The sequence below is a fragment of the Elaeis guineensis genome, chromosome 9 (assembly GCF_000442705.2).
Source record: "Elaeis guineensis isolate ETL-2024a chromosome 9, EG11, whole genome shotgun sequence".
Lineage (NCBI taxonomy): Eukaryota > Viridiplantae > Streptophyta > Magnoliopsida > Arecales > Arecaceae > Elaeis > Elaeis guineensis.
In genome coordinates this window covers 5,838,462-5,855,691 of record NC_026001.2, presented here as the reverse complement: position 1 = coordinate 5,855,691, position 17,230 = coordinate 5,838,462, and the positions used below count along the sequence as shown (strand labels likewise).

At 43.3% G+C, this 17,230-nt stretch overlaps 2 protein-coding genes and 1 non-coding gene across 3 annotated transcripts; all 3 read right to left on the bottom strand.

Annotated features, from left to right (window-relative positions):
- Positions 1–4,677: 4,677 nt before the first annotated feature.
- Positions 4,678–7,982, bottom strand: LOC105051950 (small ribosomal subunit protein eS10z). The gene is made up of 5 exons (XM_010932603.4): positions 7,837–7,982; positions 7,692–7,740; positions 7,315–7,597; positions 7,066–7,201; positions 4,678–4,958 (listed from the first exon to the last, which is right to left on the bottom strand). The coding sequence occupies exons 1-5, from the start codon at positions 7,837–7,839 to the stop codon at positions 4,884–4,886; spliced, it is 546 nt and encodes a 181-aa protein (XP_010930905.1). The 5' UTR covers positions 7,840–7,982; the 3' UTR covers positions 4,678–4,883.
- Positions 6,020–6,114, bottom strand: LOC114914545 (small nucleolar RNA Z161/Z228). Its single transcript, XR_003801890.1, has one exon. It is a non-coding gene; the product is annotated as a small nucleolar RNA Z161/Z228 (small nucleolar RNA).
- Positions 7,983–11,297: 3,315 nt separating the features above from the next.
- Positions 11,298–15,471, bottom strand: LOC105051952 (probable serine/threonine-protein kinase At1g01540). The gene is made up of 7 exons (XM_010932604.4): positions 14,161–15,471; positions 13,817–13,921; positions 13,554–13,676; positions 13,290–13,460; positions 13,061–13,190; positions 12,774–12,983; positions 11,298–11,860 (listed from the first exon to the last, which is right to left on the bottom strand). The coding sequence occupies exons 1-7, from the start codon at positions 14,769–14,771 to the stop codon at positions 11,696–11,698; spliced, it is 1,515 nt and encodes a 504-aa protein (XP_010930906.1). The 5' UTR covers positions 14,772–15,471; the 3' UTR covers positions 11,298–11,695.
- Positions 15,472–17,230: the final 1,759 nt, after the last annotated feature.

Sequence of the window (17,230 nt, the reverse complement as noted above, 5' to 3'; positions counted from 1 at the left end):
ACTCCTACGCCCTCTCTCCGCTCCTCGTGCGCAGATCCTGATAGAGATCGAAGGAGCGGAGAATCTACGACGGCCTCGGCCTCTGAAGGCAAAAGGCTCCGACCAACATGGCCGATCGTCGATCGCCGAATCAACGGCTTGATCATCGATCGCCGAAATCGACGGCCTCGGCCTCTGAAGGCAAAAGGCCCCGACCAACATGGACGATCGTCGATCGCCGAATCAACGGCTCGATCATCGATCGCCGAAATCGACGGCCTCGGCCTCTGAAGGCAAAAAGCTCCGACCAACATGGCCGATCGTCGATCGCCGAATCAACGGCTTGATCATCGATCGCCGAAATCGACGGCCTCAGCCTCTGAAGGCAAAAGGCTCCGACCAACATGGTCGATCGTCGATCGCCGAATCAACGGCTTGATCATCGATCGCCGAAATCAACGGCCTCGGCCTCTGAAGGCAAAAGGCCCCGACCAACATGGCCGATCGTCGATCGCCGAATCAACGGCTCGATCATCGATCGCCGAAATCGACGGCCTCGGCCTCTGAAGGCAAAAAGCTCCGACCAACGTGGCCGATCGTCGATCGCCGAATCAACGGCTTGATCATCGATCGCCGAAATCGACGGCCTCAGCCTCTGAAGGCAAAAGGCTCCGACCAACATGGTCGATCGTCGATCGCCGAATCAACGGCTTGATCATCGATCGCCGAAATTGACGGCCTCGGCCTCTGAAGGCAAAAGGCCCCGACCAACATGGCCGATCGTCGATCGCCGAATCAACGGCTCGATCATCGATCGCCGAAATCGACGGCCTCAGCTCTGAAGGCAAAAGGCTCCGACCAACATGGCCGATCGTCGATCGCCGAATCAACGGCTTGATCATCGATCGCCGAAATCGACGGCCTCAGCCTCTGAAGGCAAAAGGCTCCGACCAACATGGTCGATCGCCGAATCAACGGCTTGATCATCGATCGCCGAAATCGACGGCCTCGGCCTCTGAAGGCAAAAGGCCCCGACCAACATGGCCGATCGTCGATCGTCGAATCAACGGCTCGATCATCGATCGCCGAAATCGACGACCTCGGCCTCTGAAGGCAAAAGGCTCCGACCAACATGGCCGATCGTCAATCGCCGAATCAACGGCTTGATCATCGATCGTCGAAATCGACGGCCTCAGCCTCTGAAGGCAAAAGGCTCCGACCAACATGGTCGATCGTCGATCGCCGAATCAACGGCTTGATCATCGATCGCCGAAATTGACGGCCTCGGCCTCTGAAGGCAAAAGGCCCCGACCAACATGGCCGATCGTCGATCGCCGAATCAACGGCTCGATCATCGATCGTCGAAATCGACGGCCTCGGCCTCTGAAGGCAAAAGGCTCCGACCAACATGGCCGATCGTCGATCGCCGAATCAACGGCTCAATCACCGATCGCCGAAATCGACGGCCTCAGCCTCTGAAGGCAAAAGGCTCCGACCAACATGGCCGATCGTCGATCGCCGAATCAACGGCTCGATCATCGATCGCCGAAATCGACGGCCTCGGCCTCTAAAGGCAAAAGGTCCCGACCAACATGACTCGATCATCGATCGTCGAACCGACGGCCTCGGCCTCTGAAGGCAAAAGGCCCCGACCAACATGGCTCGATTGCCGATCGCCGAATCTATGACTCCATCGTCGGCCTGATCAATGAATCGTCGAACCAATTGCTCAATCTACGTCTCGATCGTCGAGGACGTATCGGATTCTACGACGGAGATCGAAGGAGCGGAATATCTACGACGGCCCCCACCTCTGAAGGCAAAGGGCTTCGACTAATGCGGCTGGCTAACTTACCGACTTAGCTTCGACTAAGAAGGGCAAAACGCCAAGACGACCGCAGTCGCATTCGCGACATACCGATCTGGTCACGATCGATCGAAGGATATTCGGCTTGCCACCGTTTATCATACATCCCGACGCATACGTCCGACCAAGGGCCGGACAATGGATATTCGACTTGCCATCGTTATCCTATCCGCATACGTCGGATGCTACTCGACTATCAGATTCTGCGGAATGATCGTGTCGACGAGCAACGTTCGGAGGTTGGCCGACCTCCGATCCGACGTGCATGCTCGACCTACAGTCGGGACGACCGATATTGGATCGTTCGTTGATGTGATCGCCAGAGTCGGGGCAAGAAAAGACGGAAAACCACTCCTTTCGTCCGAAGTCGTCGCCCACGTGTTCACGCGAGCCAACACGACATCGGGCTCAGGAGTGGGGGGGGGCAACTGTTGGGATATACCGACCGACGATCCCGACCCCGACTGGCCGACCGACCGACTCCGACGGACGACTCCGACTGGCCGGCCGACCGACTGGCCGACTCCGACTGGCCGACCGACCGACCGACCGACTGTCGGAGGGCCCGACCGACTGGCGGTCCGACCGACCGACCGACCGTCGGTGGCCCGACCGACCGACTGACGGCCCAACCGCCTCCGACGGACGACTCCGACTGGCCGATAGACCGACCGATAGTCGGTCGGGGCGACCGACTGACGGATGCCATCAGCGGTTAACTACCGGCCATTCTACGGCCCATCGCCGGCCGGGGGTATGTCGGGCGTAACCATCTCGACCGACTGAACCCGGGGGTCTGATGGCCGACTTACATGATGCTCGCCGACCAATGGAGGGATCCGACACCACTCAGCTGGCTACCGACTTTGGGTCGGTCGGCTCCTCCAACCACCGTACAGCCGCCAGACGTTGTCAGCTCTGACACGGACATGCGGCGCAGTTACCTAGGGACATGGTCCCGCCGAGAGCCGGGTCAACCCTGGTGATTGGACGGCCACACGGCGACATGACGTTTTTACGGCGGCTCTGACAGTCCACAGTGAGTTGACAGTTCTTCACTTGTCCGCGCCATTAATGACGGCGCCATACCTAGCTCCACTATATATACCGGGGAAGGCAACAGTGCAAAGGATCGATCCGCCCGTCTCTCCCACTTACGCAGGTTCGCTCCTCCCCCTCTCTCTCTCTCTCTTTCTCAGAGCTCTCTGTCTGCATTTCACTGTTGCCCAGTCACCTCTCTGACTTGACCGTCGGAGGGTCCCCGCCGGAGCCGCCTCCGGTCAGTGCGGACTTCCTTTTGCAGGTGCACGCTTCCCGACGATCGGGCGACGAGGCGATTGGCCGCAACAAGAGCAAAAGATGGATAGGAAATTTGTGAAGAATTCGTTATACCCATCCAGATTGAATTTGAGATAGATTTTCCCAATTTTGGATCTGTTGCGGGTTAAGTAAAATCCAATCCATTGTGTGTGAAGTAAAATCCGATTCATTAGGATCAGGCTAGGTTGAATACTTGGTGGGACAAAATAAATTGCCACCCCTAATTTGAGAGGTAGGAAGAGTTTGTTATGGGGCTTTGGTTCCCTCTCCTAATATTATAAGCGCCGATAAATTGTCACCCACCTAAACTCGAACATGGCAGTGAGCTTCTTCTTGGCTTATAGCAGGAAAGAGCTCGAGACAATCAAGAGCTTAGCTGAGCTCAAATGGTTGCACCATTTAAATGCAAACGTACCACCTCCGGTTTCAATTCAAATCGAAGTCAAGCCGGTTATAGGCAGCTTAATTTAGGCAGTAAGGTCCCCGGTGCTTTTCTTTCACATGGGATTCGGCCTTCATAAGCCCTCCTTTAGACTAATTTTCACCGTCAGATCTTCATTAGTATAAAAACATGATGCTAGATTTTTACGTCCTTTGGACTAATTTTCACCATCAGATCTTAATTAGTATAAAAACATAATGCTAGATTTTTACGTTGTATATTCATGATAATTGCCAAACATGGTGTTAGGCAAACGTCTATGGTTCACGATAATCGTGCCAAACATGGTGTTAGCTAAGCAAACCTCGGGAACTTTTTGGAGCAACGATGACCAAAAGGACCGTCACTTCATTCAAAATAACGCGAAGAGAGACAACAAGTAATTAACTAGAGAGATTTGTAATGCAGATCATGTACAGAAAGCAGCATCCAACAAAACGACATGGCTAATACCCACATGCATCTGGTGGTTAAAACTACATGAGCCAGGACATCTTTATCAATATCTCCAACATTTGTATCTTTTCTGGTTACAAAACTTGGAAACATGTTAATAAACTTCTCCTTCAAACAGATTAAGCACCTGCCACATTTAGCATGTAGAAATTGCCCCATGCCAATACATTCATATTGTCTAAGGAACATATATCTATCTATCTACTGTGACAGAAAGTAATCATCTAGCTTGAGACAATAGGCGACCCAATCCACAACAGTAACATCCATTCAAATTCATATCAACCGGATGCATGATACTGAGGTTGTGACCAGAGTTACAATAATACACCCAATTCGGATCTCAACACTTTGGTCCCAAGACCACTTGAAAAGAATTTCATTGTTCCAAAATAATAATAGTACACAGCCATCCAAAATCAATCCAGACGGTGCATCCAGATAGACGACACAGGTACTTGCATAGAAGTAGCCTGCAAGCAACACTTTATCATTGAAACAGTAGTAAGCCCCAATCTCATACAAGCATTCAAGAGTTGCAAATAATTTTAACAATCTCGCTTAGCGATTCCTGAAAAAAAAACAATCTCACTTGGCCCAAATTCTACAGCACTGCATTTAAAGGACTAAATTTTTCTTAGTGGTAAAAGACTGTTCAACATGATCCCAAAAAACAGGCAACAAGATGGTCTACAGAAATAAACCAGTCCTATCAATAAATTTCATCCAAAGAAAGAACTGTTCACCACTACAAAATTTCTTAAAAGAGCTACAAGCATGTAATGAGGCAGTGACAGCACAAAAGGCAAAAGCTTAGAACTACTCCATTGAGGATGCCGGACCAGCCCCAAATCCACCACCACCACGGCCAAAACCAGGCCTACCACCAGTTCCCTGTAGAATTTCAAGGATGGAAGCCCATTAGAACAATTACCAACTTGCCTCAAAGAAAGTACAATCAGTTTAAAAAAAAATCTGAATGATTAGATATTGATCATTAAATAACCATCTGAAATAACAGACAACAGAAGTACACAAGATATTGCACCGATCAAAATTGCATTAAAGTGAGCTAGCTGCATTGCCATGTGATATAAAGGGGACAAAAAAAAATCCACATTGCAGATCATTGAAGACAATAGGGCTTTGGCATGTCTTTAATATCAATGAAGAATAAAAGAATGAACAAAAAAAATGGTTTTTTATTAATAGAGAAATTATCACCTCCAAGGCAAGTGGAAGTAAGAGGGCACCACGGAGTAAAAATGGTTGGTGGCTAAGCAGTAGTTGCAGTATTTCCCTAAAGAGAAACCCGCTGAAGAGTTTGCCAATTCCATGTGGGAGACCAAGGGTACAGTTTTAGGCAAATGGACATCGTCAATCTTTAGAAAGCAGGCAAATCATCCATGTGGCTGTAACTAATTTGCATACTTCAGAGAGCAGGCAAAGCATTCAACTCCATCATAGAAATCACCAGCAGATTTATTAAAAACTAAGAGACCCAGTTGACTTTACATATAAAGAATCAAAAGGGCATATAATTTATTTTTTTATTGCACAAAATACTCCAAAGAAATGATTTATATGGAAAAGAAAATTGTAGTATTATTAACTGCATCCCTTGACTCTTTTTTATCCTTTATGTCTCGTTTCAAGCTATAACAGGCTGAAAATTTTAAAACCAGCACCACATTCTTAGCCACAAAGCAAATGGTTAAGCTGCAATAGTGATCCTAAAATATTATCATAAAAATTGTAGAGGATTGACTTCAGGTTAATCGCTCAATATGATTATTAATGCAGACCATACAGAAGAAACAAACTAAATTGAAGGTGTGAACCCAAACCATGCATAGCTTCCAAGAAGAGGGACTTTTATGTAACAATTTTAGCTATTTAATGTTCATTAAAGTACAGATATGTGTGGTGTAAGATGAAAGCTGAAGGTCAATAAAAGCCATCAGAGAACAGATTTGCATCAGTCTAGACATCAAAAACGCCTCAGATGACCATCGTGAGATATTTATAAACCATTCTCATCATCTAGCTTCAAATATTTGCAATACAAAACATTAAAGAACATCATTACCAAAAAAAGAAAGAAAAACTCAAAGATCAAGATGCCAACGATAAATCTATGGCAAGGTGAAAACCATTCACATGGTCTAGGTCCATGCATTTTGCCGCACAAAACATTACAAGAAATCTAACAGCATGGTGCAGAAAAGTTCAGAAACCTATGACAAGGTAAAAGTGAAGTAAAAACCTCGGGAGCTAGGACATCCATCCAACTAACAAAAACACAGTAATATTTACAATCTTTTGATATAGCTTTTGGCCTTTAAACCAATATAATTTAAGTTCACCAAGCAAGCAAATAAGAAAGTAAAAGTATTGCACAGAGTGGTTCCAAATGAGTGACCAGAATCAGTAAAGGCACAACATAGTAAAATTTATGGCAGTGATAATGGACTCCAGAAAGCCTGGCTATAAAGAGTCCTTGTTGGGGAAACATTTTCAAATTCAATTCATCAGCAACTAATCGGCTCTTTCTTACATACTTGCTTGTAACACTACACATCGTGCAGCCACTAACAGATGACCTTGCTTGTCTATAAGATCAGGTATCAGATTAAGTAATTAATAAAGAAAAAAGTATACCAAACAATAAAATTTTGTGATAAGAAAATCTTCAAAACAGACGATGCGCTATGTTATGGCACCCACCATGTAGAAGATTAACTGGTTCATGATATTACATAGAAAAGACACGTGAATATGCCAGAATTTAGAGAATGTTTTTGTGACAAATGCAGATTATAAAAATAAGAAAACTACTAATTAAAAATTTAACAATAATAGCATCAATTCTGTTAGTTCGTGAGGTACAAAGAGTACATAAGAATATATTAGATATGATGCTTCTAACCAAAAAATATTTGCAACAATAAAAACAAGTGCGACACAATTAAAGGGATTCTGCCAAGTGGAAGACATTTACCCTGAACGATGGCTGGAACTCAGGAGGAGCACCACTCTTATCCCCGCCAAAATCACCTGGAGCACCACGAGGGCCTCCACGGTAGCCGTCCCTGTCTCCAAACCTCGGCCTATCACCCTCGAAGCGAGGCGGGCCCCTATCCCAAGATGAACATTATCATACAATCATCAACAAGTCGCAAACTATAATCCAAAACAAGCAACACGAGATCGATCAAGAACGCTTCTTGATAAAAGAGGTGGTGAGTACCTGGGGCGGTCGCCGGGCGGGCCGGCGCCAAAGGGGCGGGAGGGGGGCTTGGCGGACTTCTTTAGGGTGGCAGGAACGATCTCGGAGGGGAGGTTGAGGAAGGTGCGGAGGTACTCGATGCCGTCGTTGGTGAGGTACCAGTAGTAGTGCTGCCAGGCGAACGTCTCCCTCACGTACTCCCTCGACTTGAAGCTCTGCATCAGCTTTATCACCTGGAGGTTCGGCACATCAATATCTGGGTGCTTCGCGAGGTTGTAATCCTTCTTCGCGTACAAAACTCCCTCTGATCTCCAACCACAAAAGAGGAACATCAGAAATCGAATCAAAAACGATCCTTTACGGTCCAAAACCCGAAACTCTAACCCTAATAAACGCACCTTGGAAGAGGTACTTGCAGATCTCATGGCGATTCTTCTTGGGGATGATCTGATAGGTGTATTGAGAAGGAAAAAAGGGGATTAGCAAAAAAAAAGTAGAAAAAATGAGAGAAATCGAGAGAAAAGGAAAGCCAAATTTGCTTACCATGGTGACGGATTTGGAGGTAGGGAGGGCGATCCGCCGCAGTGGAGAGATCGAGTGCGGTGAGAGAAAAGGGAGTCGAGAAACCCTAACATTCGAGAGGCAGGGCTTTTATCGGTGGGTGGTATTTTGATCCGTGGATCTCTGACAATCGGACGGTCAGGATTTTATGATGATGTTTGGATTTAAGAGGACCCCGCTGACTGGCGACCGCACGGTTTCATCTCATAGGATTACTTGTAACTGGGCTTCAAACGCTTTGGGCCCAAATCGGGATCAAATTGTGATCATGTTTTGTAGAGTGAATGGTCCATTAGTATATGTGATTTTGGGCCTAGAGATCAATAAGCATAACGCTCGTGCAATACACTAGAAACAATTATCGGATTAAAAAAAATAAAGACAATTTGTGCATTTTTTTTTTTTTGATTAGATGGGACAATCAAGCCTTCTAATATAAATATAACCATAATAATCAGATATCAAAATATCCCAAAAAAGGTTAGAGGTTTCTCACAGGTCAATCCAAAGACACGATCCAGAGTGCTCCATGATAAATGCAGCTATCGAGTTAGCTACTTCAGCTACTTGCTAAATTAATAATCTTAGTAATATTGTCAATCTAGCATGGTATAGATTATGTCCTGATCCATATTAGCAGCATATTTATTATTTTCCACTTGAATTGAAATAAACATGGGAAAAACAAGAGGAGCCGCTAAGGTGATAGGGGAGGGGCTTGAACGTGTTTTTTTTTTTTTTTGAGAGATTTTTTGAGAGAGAGAGAGAGAGGGAACAAGAAGAATGTCTTGCACACAATTACATATTTAGATTTTTAAAAGCGCACGATCCAAAAATCGAGCCTAGAAGTTGTGGTTGTCAAGTAAAGAAGTGTGCAACAAGCCATAGTTCATATGGTGGGGGCTTGATGTTACTATTCTCAATCATACCTAACTTTGCTCACAAGCCCCGTGACAATTCCATAAAACATCATGCTTTGTTTGGGACCAAACATGGCTCATAAATACACATTATTGAGTCTAAACCAATTTCAAGAATACGTTTAGATCGCATTTACTTTCAATAAAGTTTGTCTGTACTTATCAAAAAATAAACTAGAGATTTACACGTAACAACATAGTCACCAAAATCTGATTTGATGATCTAGAAACAAGGAGGACACTGATTGACCTACAATGCTAAAAGATGAAATGTAGATTTGCCGAGGAGAGATGTTGATTTACAAACATAATAAAAAGAAAAGCTCGTTGGTTTTCACTTCGGATAGGCCTCCGATGCCCAAGTCAAACCAAGGATTGGGATCAACAACTACCACGAGACATTTCAATAAGATTGGAGCAGAACCTAAAGTAATTAAATATACAGGTAATAATAAGAAACTATGAGTAATTATAACTACAAGCAAATTGTCTGAACATTGAAGTATTCGCTTGCTTGCATGTGATCAGCTTGTTGCTTGTAGATATTGCTATCAAGCTGATGGAAAATGAATGCGTTAGTAGCAGTAATAGCATTATGAAAAAAGCAAAAAGGTGAACTACACTAATGCTTATAAGATGTCACTATACTCTCGTCACAAATCTTGCACTGCATCTTAATTCCTCAAATAAGACGCAACTTAGAGAAAAAAATGCAAAATCTTTTTTTTTTTTTTTTTTTGTCCTGAGATGGGTGGACGGCAGGGCAATTCAACCCGATAGAAGAGGAGGTAATATGGCCAATTCAATATTTCTACTCATAAATCTAGAATTCAGATTTAGATTGGATCGAAATTTTAAAAGATGACACTATTAAAGTCTCAAACCCTGATTACTTGCTTATAAGCAAGCAAATTATATCCTATATTATGTGCACCAATGCGGCTGCATGTACCATGCCAATAGCTCTTCTTCTTGCAAGCCAAACATCGAGATGAGGGTACGATGAATGAGGTCTATCTGAAAGAGATAAATTGATCGGCACGATGTACAGCCATGTGATGCATGTACATGATGTAGGGTATAATTTCTTAAAAAAGTGAGGGGGTGTAACCTTTGAATGCAGAGGTCACAACAGAGAATAGTTTAAAAAAAACGAGCAGTAGATTCTTTTGGAGCTATTTTGTGAATAGGGTGGGAGAGAACCTGGTTGAGTTTTTCCAAATTTTTCGGTAAGCCCGACACCATAACCTGTTCTAAGCCCATCTACATCTCTATGAGATTACATTGACTAGCTTCGAATTTCTCATAGTGAAAAAGAAGCATCGAAATTTCACAGCTCAAGCACACAACACAACCTCCCTGGTTCAATGCCAATGAGACATTTTCAGGCTGTTGCCAAGCAAGCGACCTTCTCGGAGGATCTCCAGCTAGACCATCTCCTGTCCTTGGTCCAGCCGTGAATTTCTGCAACCAATGGTATGCTCAACAAAATCCATGACATTGTAATGAATGCATCAAAGAATCCATACGTGATTTATAGACAAATCTCTTAGCCTTTCCAAGCATAATTCGCAGGGGGAGGGAGGGGGAGAGAGAGAGATGCGTCTAAAGATGGTGGCCCATCGGCATTTAAGGATGGAGACCTCGAAAAAGAAAAGCTGATCATGTTTGTCGCTATGTGCTGCTTTGTTTTTGTTTCCAGGATGCAGCCTCCTGCCTCTATTATTAAAAAAAAAAAAAAAAAAAGGAAAAAGGAAAAGATAAGAAAAGAAAAAGAAAAGCTCTCTCCACTTGCTTTCAATCTCTATCACCTACTATCCTCCTTCGTCGGTAATGGATCGGAAGGGTCACCCAGGCCCTCCATATAATGCAGTATTCCCAGCTGGCAGCATCATCTCCAGCCAACTCCAGTGAGAATGCTCAGTGGCCGCCCCACCTCATTATTCTGACTGTAGCATCTAAAGTTTAAACCCTTTCCTCTTGTTTGTTTGCTTGTCTGTTTTTCTTCTTTCTTGTGTACGTATGTGTGTGTGTGTGTGTGTGTGAAACTTTTATCTGGGATATTGAAAAGCTCTGGTGTTTGCAGTGCATTCTAGTAGTTCTCATGTTTCATTCCTTGGATGTCACTTCGGTTTTAGTTACCTAGTTTTTAACTCTCAACTACACATGGTCCACGCAATTAGCTCATGCGGTTCTTAAAAACAAACTAAAAATCTCCTTCAAGGTAATGGGAAAACCAGGTTAGACTTTACAATCTCAGAGGGTCATTAATCATTGTCAAGCCATTATGGCAAAGCTAACTCTTTTGTTCTTTCTTTCAATCGTGGAATTTTCTTTGATATCGAATAGTTCAAAATTGAAATAAAAAGGAGTACGAGATAATTTTATTGGCGTTTACTCATATGGTTGCTGCTATTCTACAATCACCAGATCAAGCTCTGCAACAATAGCCACATTGGACAGCACTAGCATCTTTACTTTTCCAGATCGAATATTCCCATACTTTACTTTCAGAACTAAAAATGCCTTCATAAAACATCAAATTTAACATTAGTTTTTTGGTGTAATTTCACAAAACTGATGGTCAAACATAGAACAAACATTATACATATATAAAATTTATCCTTTAAAAAAAGTCTGGAAGGAAAAAGCCCATAGGAAATAGGCTACACAATAAGTAAACAGTCCTCCCTTGATGTCCCTGTACCACCTACCCAACTTTAGTTGAGACATATAAATCAAATTATAAAAGACAGCAGAATGAATAGTGCACAAAACTTTACAAAACTTTAAGCATGTACACTAGACTGGAACTGCATTTACAGACAACCGAAGGACGTTTAATAATTTAATTGTATGATTAATCTGAGCCGATGGAGCATACTAGACCTTGGATAGAAAATCCAGCTGAGTGTTGATGCTTAGTTATTTCTCTTGCTTTCCCTGCCTAGCAGGCCGACCGACATGTTGCTACTCCCACTGCCACTACCATCACTTCTTTCCATCACTGGTGTTTCTGATATTCTTGCTTTTGCCTGCGGAGAGTCACGATAAGTTTGCCCCGGATCTCGTCCAGCTCGATGGTCCTGGAGTAGACCATATGACAAATCAGATGCTAGTCAGTTAAGATGATACATGAAATGGAGCCTATGCAGTTAAAGCCAGTCAACCATGTCAAGCTGGGTTCAAGGTATAGAGGCCAGAAGAAAGACTTCACCAACATGCTGTTATTCTAATTCCACAATAACCAAGGGCAAAAGCCAGTAGAATATGTAGTTAATGTTGCAATTTCAGAATGAAAGTGAGTCATAGATGTTATACAGAAGTCATAGTAGATGTATAATACACAGGCATCGCTATAAGAGAGAAAAATAGAAACTACAGGTTGAAGGCAGAAATTGATGACAACATATATATGCGAATGGTGTCATGTAAAAAAGATTCGCACATCATCAGAAATCTTTTCATTGTGAAGACAACACTGACAGAATTCAGTTCGTTCTTTTTTGAAGATGTAGGTATTGCAGATTTAAAAACTGATATTTCACCAGTACAACATCAGAGAAAAATGAAACCAGAAATACAACCCTGACGGATGCGCAGTTTCAAATTTTCCACTTACAACTAAGGCAAAAGAGGCATAATGAACAATATGCAAAGAGTACTTTAGTGCTCCTATTTCAGACATCTATGAAACTAGTAGTATAAAGATGGATATCAAGAAGTATTTAGGTGCTCCAAATTCAGATTTAAGATCCAGAAATGTTGTTGCAGACCACTTATAATGCAGATAATAATGTTCAGAGTACATATAAAATAGGAAGCTAAAGTAGTGCAAGTAAATGATAGAGAAATATGGATTTGTAGAATTCAATTCTGAGCAGGTAAAGGGTGGCATGCAGAAGTTGTGGGCAGCTGGATCAAAATAGTGCTTGATATCATCGAACAAGGCCTAGAGATTAGCTCCATTGGTTTAATAGAGATGTGATCTTGACTTACATCTCGATATGGGAAATCATCAGCTTCAAGCATATGTATCACATGACCCATCTTCGGCCGCTTTTGTGAATCAGGGTCCACACAACGCAGTGCTACCAAGAGTGTCCGTTTCAGTGCCCTTGATGAAGGTCTCTCGAGCATCTTTGGATCCAAAACTCCCTCAGAATTGCGGTTACTGACCAGCATCTTCAGCCACTCTACCAGATTAACCTGAAACAATCCTCTGTCAACTTGATAAGCATAAAAATCAAGACCTTTCACAATTAGCAAAAACATTCAATACTAACCTCTCCTGGAGGCCTACTATAGTCAACCGGCTTCCGACCAGATATTATTTCCATAATAAGAATTCCAAAACTATAAATATCACTTGTCTCATTCAACATACCCGTGCCGGCATATTCAGGAGCCACATAACTATCACCAGGCAGAAACAGGAAATCATTAATTTTCTCCTACAACCTAGTTCAATTATAATGACAATGCATTACAAATAGTGATTAGATTCAAACCAACCCAAATGTTCCCATCACGCGAGTTGTGACATAGCTCCTCTCCGAGCCCAGGAGCTTAGCAAGGCCAAAATCTGAAAGTTTAGGATTCCACTGCCTATCAAGCAATATATTGCTGGATTTAACATCACGGTGAACTACCTTCGGTTCAAGACCCTCATGTAAGTAAAGTAACCTACAGTTCCATAAGCCGGATTTCAACAAATGGAGAAAGAATAGAACACACTGAAACTAAGTAAATATTGTCAATAAGAACATTCAGCCATACCCTTTTGCTGTTCCAAGTATTATGTTCAGCCGAATCTTCCATGTCAAAGGACTAACAGGTCCAACATCCCCATGAAGCCATTGCTCCAAGTTGCCATTATCCACATACTCATAAACAAGCATCCTGAAACCCCAAAAAATCGGATGATTAGAAAATACAACATTCCTAAACAACACTACCACATATTGTAATCCACTATAATCACAACACTGACTGTGCTCAAATAAGGTGATAAGAAGAAAAGGATAGTAAAAATGTAGTACCTGTGAGCACCTTCTGCACAATACCCAAGTAACCTCACCAAATTCTTGTGCCGAACGCGTCCAATTGCTTCCACTTCTACCTTAAATTCCTTCTCAGCTTGACCTCTGAAAACCCAACACCATTAATCAAATGACAAACGTATAAAAATTCGATACTCGTAGACTTGTTTTCATATCCATTACACACCAACAACAACCTGTCTACAATTCTAAAACTCTGAAACCAGGTTATATTCTCATACAATCCAAACCTCCAATTATCATGCAAATACCAAAATTTCAAGCCAAAATGATAACTTTGATGCAGAAATGGTGAAAAGCTATCAACTTGGGCAGATTTGTACCTGTTGTTGAGCAAGTTCTTGACAGCAATGTGAGTGTTATCTTCCAAAACGCCATGATACACAATCCCATACCCGCCTTCTCCGATCACATTCTCATCAACAAACATACCGGTCGCCACCTCGAGCTCCCTGAGAGTGTACCAGTGCCCCCACCCCAAGTGAGAGACCTCGGGGACGGCCGGCGAGGCCTGCTCCACCGACCGGCTCTCGCCGCTCCCATGTGACGAACCGCCGCCGCTCCCCCGCTCCGGGAAGGTGATACGATGGTCCTTGCCGGTTTCCACACGGATCTTCTGGAGCCCGGTTGGCGGCTCCTCCTCCGGCTGCCGCTTGACAGGATGGAGAACAGGAGGCTGGGCAGCAGAGGGGGGGTTTCGGAGGAATTGAGCGAAGGACTTGGGGTCGGAGGGGCGGGAAGGGTGGTCGGCGCGGATTTCTTGGATTTCTTTGGAGATGTTTGGGATAGTCGGGGTCGTCCTGCGCTTGGAGGCGTACCAGAGGGAGAGGAAGAAGAGGAATAAGACGAAGGCGGCGCCGACGCAGATGCCCACCACCACCCACAGGTGGAGGCCAAAGATGGCCGTGGGCTTGGAGAGATCAGAGTCCAACATTCCTTCCTCCTCCTCTTTAATGCAATAGTGGAGGAGGGGGGATTGGAAATGGAAATGGGCCCTGTGATAAAGGTCGGAGTTTGGAAAGAATGGGTGGAGAGTACGAGGAAAGATTGGATCTTGAAGACGAATGCAGCGGTGGAACCAGATTTGTTTGCTTAAAAATTGGATTTTGGACAGGAATGCAGGGGGTGGAAGAGGATTTGATTGCTTAAAAATGGGATTTTGGAGAGTGAGGAGATGGCAGTAATGAGATCTGATGTGATTGAGAGGGAGAGTAGGGTGACTCTTTTAGTAAAGAGCGATGCTCAGCAGACTATGCTTATAAAAAATTAAAAAAAAAAAAAAAAAGGCAGACAATGCTAAAAAAACCTAAAATTGGAACAGTTTATAAAGTACCATCACCCTGGATGTCCACATAAAGTAGTCAAAATAAAAATTAAGGCTATTTTCGAAATTATAAGAAAATTCATCTTCTTTTATCTTCTTCGGAACGTTTCGGCCCATAAACGAGTTTGTGGGAAGTGGATGAAGTGGGGAAGAAGGGGAGTGAGATGCGTGGAGAAAGAGCAACAGGTGGCACGACGGCAGAACTCAAAGCCTCCAACTAGAGAAACGGTGGGCCACAGACGAAGCTAAGGGAGGCTAGAGAGAGAGAGAGAGAGAGAGCTTTAGGCCCATTGGACAGGAGACTGGGGAGGGGAACGCAGAATAGGAGAGATGGAATAATTAGAGCTGGTTGCAGCTGTCATGGTGGGACTGTGGGAATAATGGCAAGCATCCACGCCACAATGTTAATTTTTAGTTATATAATTAACAAGTTGGCTTTAAATTTTGATGCTGCGAAGCTTTGGACCTTTGGGAGCCTTGGAGTCATGGGAAAAAACTTGGTCAAGAGGCTCTAGATAATGCTTTTGGGTACCCACAGCCTAAAAATAAAATATGGTATTCTTATTTTTATTTTTTATTTTTTGGTGGGAATAAAATATGACGTACATAAAAAGCACTTATATATGCAAAAAAAAAAAGTGGGGGGGAATATGTTAGCCGTATCTGACAAGTTGACATCCCCCTGCTTTCTAAAAAAATAGCATGCCATGCCATTCTTTACGGCACATATAAAATAATTAATTTAATATTTTATATCAAAAATATTTCTCCGTACATTCTCCCTTGATAGCTATCAGGTAACCTCCACATCTAGGTGTCTTAACTCGACGATGTATTGCTCTTATTTTTCTTGTGCCACCAAACAAGTGACGGAGACTCTCTCGTTGAAGGTGGGAGGGTTAAAAGGAAAAATCCAAACAAATAGTACTAGAAACATAGGATCCAAGCTAGCTGTATTAGAAAACGGAGCAGGAGTTGCGTAATTTTCTAGCAAGCGTTTGAAAACCCTCATGGCATTTCAATCAATGAGATCATTTGTTTATTATGCATATCTTGGACAGATCCATTATGGAACCCTTCACCATTTCTTTTGTCTTTCAAAACTCACAATTTGGAAGTCTAAAGCATCAAACAAAGGAAATTATGTATTTGACAAAGATGTGCCTTCATTGCTGCAAAAAAACAAAACAAAAAAAAAAGTGCACAGATTTCGTACAACGTGCCAGCCATCACCCTGTTGGTTTCTAGACCAATAAATATGTCAAACAATGTGAAAGATAATAAATTTTTGACTCTAAATGAGTTGAGATATTAGCTGCGAGGTCATTACGCTAATTGATCTCAAACATCCAATCCCAGGGCCCCATCTCTCGCAATCCAAACACTCTGGATATTAAATTGCTGCTGTAATATAAACAGAAGGAATCTGTTGGAACGTAGCTATCTGCTCCCTTCCTCTTTATTGCTTGGCATAGATTATATGGTGTGGAGTGCTCCACCAGACTAATTTTAACTCTGGACGCAATTCCTCATCTCTCCCTTCTGAAAAAAGTTTAGAAGGCTCACCAGCTTCTGACCCTCTTAATGGTGAAAGGTGATCCACCATTAAAGATACAGACTAGCAAATAGTCCACACAGAATTAGCGTTTTATGCATAAAATGGTGGGACCGAGACATCCACAATCCTTTATTTAGTGCTTATGTTAAGTGGATTTCTTTCCTGGTCCTTATCGAGGACTATGTGAAGATCTCTTCCACTTAGGGTTAATGATTGCTTGATTAAAGGGCAGGCACTGAATATAATGTCTTCAGTCACAACCATAACTCAGCACAGGTTCCATTACTCTAAGAATTTTAATCTCTAGATCAAGCCCATGACATCAAGCTCCGAAAAACATAAGGCTTGCCATCCAATACGACACTCAGCAAACAAGATATGATTGATCAAGCTTCTGTGACTGAATCAATCTGGTGTTGGCATCGATGGAAATCAGAATGAGACGATCGAAGGCAAAAGGCCACTGTGGATGACAAATAAGCAAACTAAAGAAAAATCATCTTGGAAGAGA